The 13,385-nt window shown below is 46.5% G+C and overlaps 1 protein-coding gene across 4 annotated transcripts; it reads left to right on the top strand.

Annotated features, from left to right (window-relative positions):
• Nucleotides 1-19: 19 nt before the first annotated feature.
• MUL1 (mitochondrial E3 ubiquitin protein ligase 1) lies at nt 20-5,592 on the top strand. 4 transcript variants are annotated; one of them, XM_081923188.1, is made up of 5 exons: nt 68-211; nt 2,187-2,334; nt 2,708-2,795; nt 3,100-3,220; nt 4,303-5,592. In XM_081923188.1, the coding sequence occupies exons 2-5, from the start codon at nt 2,215-2,217 to the stop codon at nt 4,991-4,993; spliced, it is 1,020 nt and encodes a 339-aa protein (XP_081779314.1). In that variant the 5' UTR covers nt 68-211; nt 2,187-2,214; the 3' UTR covers nt 4,994-5,592. The 4 variants fall into 4 exon arrangements, with proteins under 4 accessions (XP_081779313.1, XP_081779314.1, XP_081779316.1 ...); XM_081923190.1 differs by lacking the exon at nt 68-211 and adding an exon at nt 800-1,163; XM_081923189.1 differs by lacking the exon at nt 68-211 and adding an exon at nt 1,183-1,850.
• The last annotated feature ends 7,793 nt before the right edge of the window (nt 5,593-13,385 follow it).

Here is a 13,385-nt window from a genome sequence, read left to right as displayed (position 1 = left end):
ATAAGTCTACCAATTTTTTTTAAGTCTATGGTTCAGGGGTTGTTTGCTTCCCGCCTCTTCGCATTAGCCGGATGTTAGATGTTCGCGTCGCTCTATTCAACGCCCTGAAACTCTATGAAAAATATCCTTTTTGGCTCTTTGACGTCATCAGACGTCGACAGGAAGAAAATTTTCTTCCCGGAAGTAGGGCGGAGGAAGACACAAAATAGGGGTAGGAATGCTGTCTGGAGAGCATCCCTTTTTCTGGAGCCGGATATGGTGGAGGCTTCCTGTGTTACCCTGGGGATAGGGTGTTAGGGGTGGAGTTTCTTTTAGGGGTGGCTTGCTTGCCCTGGGGAATCCTGAGATTGGTATTGGCAGCTTGGGGGTGCGGCCGTTGTAGCTTTACTGATACACAGTATTACAGGAAAGGAACACTGGCATGAACTGACTAGCAGAAGAGACTGTTCCTTCACTTGTGGAACTGCCTGTCACATGATTTGACTCCTGCCTCAAGCAGCTTTAAAGCGAGATGAGCCAAATTTCATGAAGGAGAATATAAACTGTGGAACCATCTGGAAGAGGGCTGTGGCGCACAGCCCCTGTTAGTGATCTCCCCATTGTGAGAAGCACAATGCTGGTCTAGATGGGCCTCTGGCCTGGTACGGTAGAGCTCTGCTTGTTGCATTATTACATTTATATCCCTTTACTCCGTGTTGCTCAGAGGGTATGCAAAGGTTCTCTCCTGCCTCCACCCTATAATTTTGTCCTCCCATCAACCCTGTGAGGTAGGGTAACCTGAGAGATTGTGGCTGACCTGAAGTCACCAGCTGAGCTTGATGGCTGAGTAGGGGAGGGATTTGAACTTGATTAATCTGATTAGCCTTGACTACTTTTATAAGTTAGTGACTGGAAGGTGGTTTGGAGAGCTGGATACTGGAGGTTTTTTTCTGAGGCAGCAGTTGTATTTGAGATGGCATTGTTTTATTGTGCCACCTTGATGGGTTTATTGCAGTATCTGCTTCCGTGGTCTACAACTCCTTCATCAAGTGTATAAAATGTCCTTCATGAGTATCTAACTGACAAAACAGATTATAGTTTGCGAAAACTGGTGCCACAATAAATCTTCTAGTCTGCAGTATTCATTGCTTTAAGAATAGTCGATAGCCAATGAAATTCCCGAGGTGGGTAATAAAAAGAAATAAACAGTAGTGTACATTCACCTTGGTATGCCAGGTTAAAATTACTATCTTAACCAAACTTTTAATGGCAGATTTGTGACCTGCTGGGACTGCTAATTTTTGATTTTATGAAAGAGTGAATATTTCTTCCTGTTTTATGATTGTAGGATGATTTGATTGATTTTAGGCTACATTGGGGTCTAATGAATCTATGTGAGCTGCTTTGTAGAGTTTCAAGAGGAAAAGCTGAACACAAATACTTATAATAAATGAGAAAAATCACATTCTTTCTGAATATGGTGTTGTATTTGAAGTTTGTATATATATTTGAAAATCAATTAAAATGTATTACAAAGAAAAAGATAAACACATTCAAATCAAGAATCCACATCTAGAGAATAGTAAATCTGGTCAATAAAAAAGGCAAATTTTCCACTTGAGCAGGACCTACAAATGAACAAGGCATGTTCTAGAAACTAGCAGCCATCGATATTGCTTTAAATATTAGTGTTATAAAAGGTTGCCATAATGAATGAGGAGACAGCTTGCAGAGAGAATTCTCCAAGTCATAAGAATCATTTATAAGCACCCATTGGGGTGCTTTCACAGTAGCTGTATCTAGGCTGAATAGTGGCATTCTTTTTTAAATTCAGCTTACAGTAGCTGAAAGCAACCTTGATACTAGCACAGGTAGGCTATTATGTGCTATTTGTTTCCAGAATTTTTACATATCTGAAGAAATCTCTCTTTCAAAATATCACTATGCTGAGAGAAATTTCCCTCGGTCTGTTCCTGCTTTGTGTGGACTCTTGAAGGTTGTTGCCAGATATACTCCAAATGAGTCCGAGGTGTATAATATGATTTGTGAGCAAGATAAGGCACGTATAGACATAGGAGTAAAGTATTGAAATAGGATTGGGCAGTCTTTGGGGATATAGTGTTGCAGAGAGGAGAGGCTAGGTTATTTCTAACCCTTTGTGCTTTCTGACTAAAGAGCCCCAAACCATTTCATTTTTCTCTTTCTAGGCATATATACCAGAGTTAGATCATCGCAATGGATGCTGCTGGGCGCCCTTCGACGGGACAGGTGATCCTCCTGGCGACCAGTTCAGCTGTCACCGCAATTCTGTATGCCATTTACAGGCAAAAGTCAAAAATAGTTCACAGCCTGAAGGTCAGTTGTTGCTTAGAACAGGGCCACAGATAACCATTATTTTTAATTTTATGTATTCAGTATTTTTTCAATGTCTGTTCTGCTTCTCAACTGAAAAGTATGTGGAGCAGCTGCATCATCCTTTAAATGTTGAATTTATAAAAGGTAAAGCCTGTTATGAACATCATAAGCTAAAAGTATATTGGATTCAAAAACTGCAAATGCCAAACGAAGGGAGGAAATCCCAAAAGGCGAGAAAGGAGTGGGGGGTGTGTGTTACACAATTATTGTGTTATGGGTTGTAGTCAATTAATTCCTATTCAAAGTAGACCCATGCAAAGATGTTGAGTGAAGGACAGGCTCTTACCAATGTTTAATTCCCTCCTCAATCCAGGGAGCAAAAAAAGTCAGCCTAGACCAGGATTTGAAGACTATCCTTATGGAAGCGCCTGGGAAGTGTGTCCCTTATGCAGTAATAGAAGGTAGGGTTTGTGAGTCTTGTGGGTTGCTGGTAATGAGGGTGGGAAGCATGCATGAGTATTTGCCATTAGGTGTCTAGTTTGCTCCATCTGTCAGGGAGGATTATGGTATAACGTGCACACTAAAATGCAACTCCCATCAGCCTCAACCAGTGATCATGGCTGTCCCTGCACTGCATAGTCCTTAGACCTGTGGGCAATTTAATGGGTTCCTATTGCTCTTGCTGTTCTGTTACACTGCGGTGAGTCTTCAGGTGTGCAATGAAGCTCTTTTCAGCTGTTCTTTTCTCCCTCCACCATCCAATAGGTGTAGTGCGGTCTATTAAGGAAACCCTCAACAGTCAGTTTGTGGAAAACTGCAAGGGAGTGGTTCAGAGGCTAACACTGCAGGAGCACAAGATAGTGTGGAACCGAACCACGCACCTCTGGTAGGTACATTTCACTCCCAGACTTGAAAATGGAGCAAGAGGGTTGTTGCTTCCACTGATGTATTGGTGTGAGGCAAGAGCCTTTATTGGAGTATGTGGCTTAATCAGTAGGGTAGGCCAGGTGCCATTCAGATTATTATAATCCACCTTTCAGTTTCTATCAGGGTGGAGACTGCATGCAGTCCTATATACTCCTCTGGCCCCCAGGGCTCTCCCCAGGCTATATCCCCTCACCGGGCTTGCTCTGTCCCCCCATGAGTGCTTTTGCCTGGCTGGAATGTGTTCCTGTGAAAATGCCTCTAGCTTGCCAAGGTGGAGAGTTGTGTATAAAAAAAATCTGGCTTCTGTCCCTGAAAAGTAGCCCCCATGCTAAAAAAAAGATCCTCCAGGTTTTTTCAAAGTCTGCATCTAGCACCTAGGAAGTTTAATCAAAGTGTGTTGTGGCACCTTAAAGACTAATACATTTGTTACAGCATAAGATTTTGTGGACAAAATCCATTTCGGTATAGCATAAAGGATCATTTTCAAGGAGCAGATATGGGATGGGGAGAGAGAGATGTAAAGAGTGAGGCGAAGTGTCAATGAAAAGCAAACAAAACAGTTTGTGACAATTGCATTGCAGTTGGAAACAGGGGCACAAAACCGTTTGGACCAGTGGTGGGCAGAGGCAAAGGTGGCAATAAAGAAAATCAAGTTTTACTGTGTATAGCAGGCTTGATTGTACGCACACTCTGTCCTCCATTGAGAGAAGGAAGTAGCATGATCAGAGTTCAAGAATGCATTCCAACCAGGCAAGAATGCTGAGGGGAGGGTGCAACTTTGGAAGATGTATGGCTTGATGAGAGGCCTGAGGGCCATAGACCTGCCCTGTCCCTGATCTGAATAGTCATGATACAGAAGGGGAAGCAAGAGAAGTGCAAGCAAATCCCGGCAAACTCAATCAAATTCTTCATTAAGTTTCTGTAGACCGAAATGTTAGGACCTGTTCCCGGGCAAACCTTTATGTGTGCAGCAGGTGGGCCCAGCTAAGTGGGCAACCCGTTCTGTGTTATAAACCTTTTTGCTGGGTCCTCGTTCCCTAGGAGCGACTACGAAAAGATCATTCACCAGAGGACCAACACGACAGCCTTTGATATGGTGCCCCAGGAAGGAGGAGCCGACGTCGCCGTGAGGGTGTTGAAACCGCTGGACGCTGCCGAGCTCAGCTTGGAGACAGTGTACGAGAAGTTCCACCCGTCCGTCCAGTCCTTCACGGACGTGATTGGCCACTACATCAGCGGGGAGCGCCCCAAAGGCATCAAGGAGACCGAAGAGATGCTGAAGGTGGGGGCGGTGCTTACCGGGGTGGGGGAGCTGGTCCTGGACAACAACACCATCAGGCTGCAGCCCCCCAAGCAGGGGATGCGCTATTACCTAAGCAGCCTAGATTTCGAGGCCTTGCTCCAGAAGGAAGAATCGAGCGTCCGTCTCTGGAAGGTCCTGACTCTACTTTTCGGTTTTGCCACGTGCGCCATGCTCGTCTTCGTCCTCCACAAGCAGTATCGCCATCACCGGGAGAAGCAGCGCTTGCGTCAGGTGCAGGAGATGATAGCGGCGGGCGGGGACACGCTGAACGCATGCGCCGTCTGCTTGAGCAATGCCCGCTCGTGTGTGTTCCTCGAGTGCGGGCACGTCTGCTCGTGCGACAAGTGCTACCAGGCGCTGCCGCAGCCTCCCCGTTGCCCCATTTGTAGGCAGGAGATCGCAAGAGTCGTGCCTTTGTACAACAGCTGAATTGGCGGCGCTGCCTCTTTTGGCGACCTCCCCGTCGGTCTTTCTCATTGAGGAACGTTCTTCCGGCTTTCGCTGCAGCATTAGAGGCGTGCGGGGCTTGGGTTTGGTGGTTGTGACCCTTTGCACAGACAGTTGGAGAACCAAACCATGTTGCATAGAGCTGCAAACAAAGATTCAGAGCTTTTAACGATTGCTGTGATTTGGGAAGTAGACTGTTCAGCACTGCTTGGGTAGATTTTCTTTGCCAAAATGAAGATTCTCAACTGATAATTCACATGTAAACCATGGAAAATTCAGTTTTCTCCAACCTGTTGCCCGCTGATATTTTTGACCACAGCTACCATCAGCCCTGGAGTTGTAGCCTAAACCACTTGGAGGGCACCAGGTTGGATAAGCTGCTTGAACTAATCCTTGTGTTTTCTTTCTCCTGTGTGAGAATTAACAGGATCATGTTTCTAGACTGGTATGTTTTTTTTTTTTTTGAGTTCTTTTTCACCAGTGCTGTGTGTGTGTGTACTTCCTCCGAAACATTTACCAATCCCAATTCTCTCCTGAGAAGCTCCAAATCCAGTGCTCAGAATAAATAAAGTTTGCACTGCTTTGGTTTTAATTTTGCTTTCAGTATTTCAGAGCTCAAATCTTTTTTTTTTTAGTAAGGAGGTGGTTAGAGAGAAGAGGGAAGACTCTTGAGCTTATGGCAAGGGGGCAGACAGGGCAGCAGCCCTAGGGGGGAAATGGAAAGCTGCACTTGCCAGTGAAGTTCAACCTCTCCCCCACCTGGCACAGCTCTCTGGTAGTTGCTGACTGTTCATTAAACAGAATCAGGCCACTTCACAGGGTGAATGATGATGAAAAGGGCAACCAAAGTGATCAAGAGGATGGAGCAACTCCCCTATGAGGAATGGTTGCAGCATGGCAATTAAAGGATTTAAAGTGGTTTGATTGTAATTATCCCTTCCTATAATTTTGAAGGAAAACATAAAGTGCTTTGTATGTCAGCACTTCACAATTTCCTTAATTTGGTGCAGGTGTTCATTTTAAGTATAAACAGGACTCCATTTTCGTAGCTGATTGTATCCAGCAATGCCCTCTTTATGCACCAATGTGGTCTAAACGTGCATATTGTCCTCTAGATCCAAGTTTGGGGCACCTGTATTCATGCAAACACAAACCTATACATATTCACACACAGAACGGGTATTATAAACTGTTCAGTCACGGCAAAGGCTCTTGTTTCTGAAAAGGACAGGACGGTGTTTGGGTGACAGGGACTGATCTCTCCACCACTTTTAATTGTTCTCTGAAACGTGGAAGGGAGGAAAAAAGGGGGAAAAGATGAATTATCTCTGCAAGCCCCTTCCCAATAACGACCCATTTCAATGGATGGAAGGGAGAGGTCTCCTTCATTTACAGTACCAGTAAGCAGTGTGCGTATCCAATGTAAACAAGATGCTACAGCTCTGTTTATAAAAGGCTAGACTATTGGGCTAAAAGTTCGCAGAGGAGGCGGCTGATGGGTTGAACGCCCTTTCTGTCAGTTCGAAAGGTGGAGAACTTCGAAGCTGTTCTTGCACAGGGGTTTCCCAGCCCAGAAACAGCTTTCAATCTCTCAGACTTGCTTACCTGCTCTTAGGGGCTCTGGCGGGAACTTGGGCAACCTTGCGAAAGCTCACGAGAGCCTCCAAGGGTTGGGTAAGCAAGTCTGAGCTTAGAAGCTCTCTGCTTGGGGGGCAAGGCCTGCTCAGAGCCCAGTTCTGGAAAGGGTAAGGATGTTTGCGACAGTTCCAAGGCGGTGGTTTGAGTATGCGCATACCTACATATATGCGACATCCCCGGAATATGACTCTCGCAAGGCACAATCACACTGTCCTCGCTGCTTTGGCACTTGCCTAAGAATGTGAGCTGAGCTGTACCGGATCAGGCCAGCGGCCCACCTAGTGCAGCATCCTGTTCTCACAGCAGCCTACCAGATGCCTGTGGGAAACAGCAAGCAGGACCCGAGAATGAGAACTTTCTCTCGCCCAGCCCCACCGTCCACGGTTTCTAGCAACTCTTCCCAGACAGCCTTGCAATGATATTTTGACCCTTTTCTTTGTCCAGGGTATGATTGCCCAACCTCAAGGCAAGAGAACAGGGAAGGTGCCTTTACATCTCTGCATGAGTCCATGCACAAAGCTGGCTTCCTTCCAAGTGAGTGCATACCCAGAACAATGACTCACACGAAAATGTCGGCTGCTCCTGATGGTGGCTGGTTCTGTTGGGGCTGAAACAGAACTGACGACGAACACAGAGTTAGTAACTCTGTGTGATTGGTTAAAGGACCTTCCTGTGGTCCAGATCTTCCCACTCTGCTGCTGCTATTTACTTAAAAATGTACCATGCAGTTGCATGATTCCTTGTTTTGAATCCTGTTATCAGAATCCCGTGAAGCAGGTTAGGCTGAGTGACTGTGCACTTCATGCCTGAGTTAGGTCACCCGCATCCTATTTCAGCAATCTTAATGCTCTACAGCAGGGGCGTGGGTGGCGCTGTGGGTTAAACCACAGAGCCTAGGGCTTGCCGATCAGAAGGTCGGCGGTTTGAATCCCCGCGACAGGGTGAGCTCCCGTTGCTTGGTCCCGGCTCCTGCCAACCTAGCAGTTCAAAGCACGTCAAAGTGCAAGTAGATAAATAGGTACCGCTCTGGCAGGAAGGTAAACGGCGTTTCTGTGCGCTGCTCTGGTTCGCCAGAAGCGGCTTAGTCATGCTGGCTACATGACCCGGAAGCTGTACGCCGGCTCCCTCGGCCAATAAAGCGAGATGAGCACTGCAACCCCAGAGTCGACCACAACTGGACCTAATGGTCAGGGGTCCCTTTACCTTTACCTTAATGCGCTACAGCACGCTGGCTCTCGATGTGACAATTTGACAGGCATAACAATGGGAAGCAGGAATCCAGTTTGCTCTCTGGAGAAGACCGGCGCAATCACCTGAGATAGCTACTTCATTTCCTTATTCATTGCATTTGAATCTCACGTTTTCCTCCAAGGAGCTTGAAGTAGCATACATGATTCTTCCTCCTCCTCCATCTCCACAGCAACCTTGTGAGGCAGGTTAGGCCGAGAGGCCATGACTGGCACCCGGGTTTAGTGAGCATCATGGCCAAGTGGGGATTTGAACCTTGGTCTCCCAGGTCCAGTTCTGGCACTCAAACCACTACACCACATCAGATGTGTACAACTGCCATGCCTTAACCAGTTGTAGAGCTTAAAACGATCTGCGTGAATCCTGAACCCTGTATTGCTTGGGAACCTATGCCTTGTGGTTCCTGAGATGCTGTGTTGGGACTCTAGGTGGCGACGCATCACCGTGATGGTTGCGCTCAGGTGGCCAAGCTCAGCAACCTTCTGCTGCAAGCCCACAGCTCCATCTGCTGGCAGGCTTTCCTTCGCCAAGCGAAGATGCAGAGGTGTGATGGTAAACAGGGACAGCAAAGCAGAGAGAGCTGCCACTCTGGTCTATTTCTGTTTCTGCCGCTCCCTTTCACTCCTACAGTGATGATACTATTCGACCTATGAATCTGTTTTCCAAGTAAGAGGGTGTCTTCGGCAGCCACCTGTTTCCATCCCAGAGTGAAGCAACAACACAAAAAATATTTCAACAATGTTAATAAGCACAATATCCCATGCAAATGGTCCATATGTGTGTGTGTGTGTCATTTTCACACGTCCATCTTCGCTGGACTTGGAGATGGGTGCGAGGGAAGGCAAGATGGGTGAGAATCCATCTTGCATGTGCTGCAGTCTGCACATGCCCAGGGACAGTCTTTTCTTCATGACATTGTAAGGCATTAGAGGGAGGGCGGTGGCTCAGTTGCAGAGCACCAGCACTGCATTAAGAAAATTCCAGGTCCAATCCTTGGCATTTTCGGGTGGGTTTGGGAATGTCCCCTGCCTAAAATCGTGCAAAGCTACAGCCGGTCGATGTGAACAATAGTGAGCTAGCGGGATCAATGTTCTGACTCTGTCTGTGCACAGTTTGCTCCTACAAGGTAATATGGCCACCAGTTTTAAAAGGGATAAGACAAATTCATGGCAGTGGCGAAGAGTTTTTAGCATGCACCAAAAACAGTACTGCAAAGACATCTGTCTAATACCAATGGGCAGGGAGTTTCAAAGTGTAGGTGCTGCCACAACGAAGGATTCCTTACAAGTGTGAAATCAAAGTGATATGGCACTTGTAAAAGGGCTGATTCTGCAGATTGTTTAGGTGAATGTATACTGCAAGAAGCTTGTCATAGAAACCTAGAGTTGGAAGGGATCCTGGGGATCATCTAGTCCAGGTGTCAGCAAACTTTTCCAGCAGGGGGCCGGTCCACTGTCCCTCAGACCTTGTGGGGGGCTGGACTATATTTTTTTTGGGAAAAATAATGAACGAATTCCTATGCCCCACAAACAACCCAGAGATGCATTTTAAATAAAAGCATACTTTCTACTCGTGTAAAAACACGCCGATTCCCGGACAGTCTGTGGGCCGGATTTAGAAGGCAATTGGGCTGGATCCAGCCCCTGGGCCTTAGTTTGCCTACCCATGATCTAGTCCAACCCCCTGCAATGCAAAACCTGCAGCTGTCCCATACAGGGATCAAACCTGCAACCTTGGCGTTACCAGCACCATGGTCTAACCCACTGAGCTATTCACTCTGTCCTGATCATCCCCATGTGGAATTAGGTCAGAAATGGGAACCTGCAGCTTTTCAGAGGTATCTGGACACCACTGCCCATCACCCACCACCTTTGGCCATGATACTGTATGCATTTTGCCCCACTCCTTTCAAAAGGCTAATGCACACCCTTCCTTCCTGCCCTCACCAAAAAACCTCTCTGCAGGCACTTTGTGGAAGGCAAACACAGTTGCCCCAATAATCTCTTATTTGGAGTCTTGATGCTTCATGTGCTGCTACCTGTTGTGAAAAGTGGGATCCATCGAGCCTATAGCCTCACGCTTAAAAATGGCACACGCTTCTCTGGAATGAGAGAGGCAGAGCCTTTGCAATCTTGATGATGTTGCTTGCTCTTGTTTAACCAGAATATATATGTGTGTATATATAATATTAAAGTGCTAGATCAACCCAGGCCGATCCATCTGCTAGCTTAGGTGGTGAGATGGAAAATATTTGTTTTACTCTCTTCGAAGTGAAGTTTGGGGGTGCGTGTGAGGTCTTTGTGTGTGTGGCGGTGAGGAGGCAGCTAAATGCACACAGTGCTTCAAGGCATGATAGAGCAGCAAATTAAATTAAGAAGTAAGCAGGCGGCTCTTCTTGCACCTCCTGCCCACCCACGCTGGTTGTTTTTTGAGTAAAGGCAACAAATCCCTCTTAATGTTTGCACCTGAAATGTGCCGGTCAAGAAACCGATCTCATGGTTCTCTATTCCACCCTCCCACCCACTCCCCACTCATAGGTAGGGCTGGCAAATTCAAAAGCCTTGGTTTCTGATTTTTCTCCCTTGGTGGGGAGTGATCTGGAGACTGTGACCTGCAGCTGAGGCAGAGAGGCAGGGAGAGAACAGAGCTGTGTTTGGTAAACTGAAGGCTGCTCCCTGGCATTTCCAGGTAGGGCTGGGAAAACATCCTTGCCTGTGCAGAACCATTGCTTGTCAGTGTAGATGAGGGGTGGGGAAATCATCTATGCACAGTTTCTTATTCCCCTGCTCTTATTCTCCCATCCCGGCCAACAATTAGGCTTGGAAAAAAGTCTTTTCACTTTTTTTTCAAGCATAAGGGGAAGGCATGTGATCCTTGGAGAGTCTGACTGGGGAGGCAAGAGTTAATCATCCCCCCCCCCCGCCAGCTGCAACCCTCAGGAAACTCACAACAACCCTGCAACAGTTAGGCTTGGAGGGAGCTGTACTCCCCAGGTCCCAATCACAATCCCTCCAAATCCTGCTCCCTCAATGCCGTTGAAAACCTCTTCTGTTGTAGCATTCTAATTTTCAAATCTAATTTCAGTAAGGGATGGGAGAATAGGGTCCTGTGGGCGCCATCTAGTTGCATGTAAGACCAGAAGTGCATATTGACAACCCATGTTTTAAGCTTCCTTGATGTCCCTTTTGTTGCTTTTGCCGCAAGAGACGGCTTCTTTGTGCGTGAGCATCTTTTCATGAGGACTAGTGACGTGCCCAGCCGGGGATATATTTTTTTAAATGGAGTCACCCTCGAAAAGCATACAGTCATACCTCGGGTTACAGACGCTTCAGGTTGCGCATTTTCGGGTTCTGCACTGCGCCGAACCTGGAAGTACCGGAACAGGCTACTTCTGGGTTTTGGTGCTCGTGCATGTGCAGAAACACTAGATCGCATCATGCACGTGCGCAGACACAGCACTGCGGGTTGCGAACGTGCCTTCCGCACGGATCATGTTCGCAACCTGAGAGTCCACTGTACATCTTTCTCCAACTCCGAAGATCATCTTTCCATTTAGACTTCATAAAAGTGTTCCTTTTCTAGCATTTTCTAATCTACATCAAGCTGCTTTTGGAAGCTGGGTTCCTTGAAACACATTTCTGCGTGTGCGAGACCTGAAACGGGGAAACTGGGACAGTCATTTTTATTCCTTACAGGACCCTCAGCGGGAGACACTGAGGGGAGCTGGCAGCCAGAACTTTCTCCTGAAACACTTGAGAAAAACTGAGTCAGATTTCCCTGTGGGAAGCAGGGATAGGATAGCTCCTGGGGAAAATACCTTGAAGATGCTCTTGAATTACATTTCACCCAGTTGTCCTACTTTCCAAAGTACCCTACTTTATAGAGGACAGTCCTCTATCTCAAGGGATCTCAAGAGAGAACAGCCCTTTATTTAGAGATGTCTTCTGGGACTTCCCAGTCCAAATCTGGTTTAAAGATATGGAGGATATGCAGGAGAGGCCTCAAAAATGTCCATCAACATCTGGATGGCAGATTGTGGCAGGCACACAGGCCACGGTCTTCCCCACCAGGATGAGATTTGATTTCTATTAAAATGAGAAGAGCATAAAAGGGCCTGCTGGATCAAGCCAAAGGCCCTTCTAGTCCAGAGTGGCCAACCAGACGCCTGTGGGAAATGCAAGTAGCAACATGTGTGCAAGAGCACTTTCCCCTCCTGTGGCTTCCAGCAACTAGTGTACAGAAGCATTTATGGCTTCCAGCACTGGAGACAGAACAATAGCCGTCATAGTTTGTAGCCAGATCCACCAGGGCCGGATTTAGGTTTGATGAGGCCCTAAGCTACTGAAGGTAATGGGGTCCCTTTATAGGTCCAGCTGTCCTTTGTCAACAACAAATTGTCGCTGTTTTTTGTGTTGAATATATGCTATATGGTAATTTATGGACCGAATAGGTATCTAAAGCCATTTGCACATGTTGCCATGCACCCAGTCCGTGCAGAATGTAGGCACCCTATATATAGAAATGCTCAAACCAGTGATATTTAAGGGAGCAGACTAGCAGGCGGGGCCCATTACTTACATCATAGGAGCCTGCACAAAACAAAACACTGTTGCTGTATGCAGGTTTTATTTTATTATTGTTTTTATCTTATATTTTGGAAATGTACATCCAGTTTTTTTTCCCTTTGAATTTTTTTGGGGCCCCTAAGAGAGTGGAGCCCTAAGCTATAGCTTGTTTAGCTTATACGTAAATCCAGCACTGCTAACCACCCATGGATTTGTGCAATCCTCTTTTTAAAGCCATCTGATTTGTTGGCCATTGCTGCCTCCTGTGGGCGGGAGTTCCATAGTTTGTGAAACTGTGTGAAGAAGGACTTTATTTTACCTGTCTTGAATCTTACAGCATTCAGCTTCATTGGCTGTTCACGAGTTCTAGTGTTATGGGGGGGAAACAAGTCTCTCTCCACTCTCTCCATGCCATATATTATTGGTGTTATGTACTGAGTTGAGTAGGATCCAAAATGCAGCAGTCTGATTGGTCCTAGAACAATAGGATCCAAAATGCAGCAGTCTGATCGGTCCTAGAACAATAGGATTCAGAATGCAGCAGTCTGACTGGTCCTGCAGCAGTATGATTGGTTTGCAGGAGCCGCCCAATCCAACTCCAGATGGAAGTGAATCCACAACCTGATTGGCCTACAGGAGAATTCCAGAATTAGCCAATCACGTGCAGCCCATTGTGTAAATAATGTATATAAGGCAGATACTTTGGGGAAACTATTACTCCTCCTCATCACTATGAGCTGAATAAAGAGCATGAAATCCACTCTCGACTCTGAGTATATTTCAAAACTTCACCTCTTATTTGCTTTTGCTTTTGCTTTTTTTAAGAGTCCCAGTTGCTGCAGCATGTTTTTCATAGGGGAGTCGATTCATCCCCTTGATCATTTTGACTGCACTTTTCTGAACTTTTCCCAACCCTAGAATAT

The sequence above is a fragment of the Podarcis melisellensis genome, assembly GCF_964234715.1.
Source record: "Podarcis melisellensis genome assembly, chromosome: 8".
NCBI lineage: Eukaryota > Metazoa > Chordata > Lepidosauria > Squamata > Lacertidae > Podarcis > Podarcis melisellensis.
This window is presented reverse-complemented; position numbering and strand designations above follow the sequence as displayed.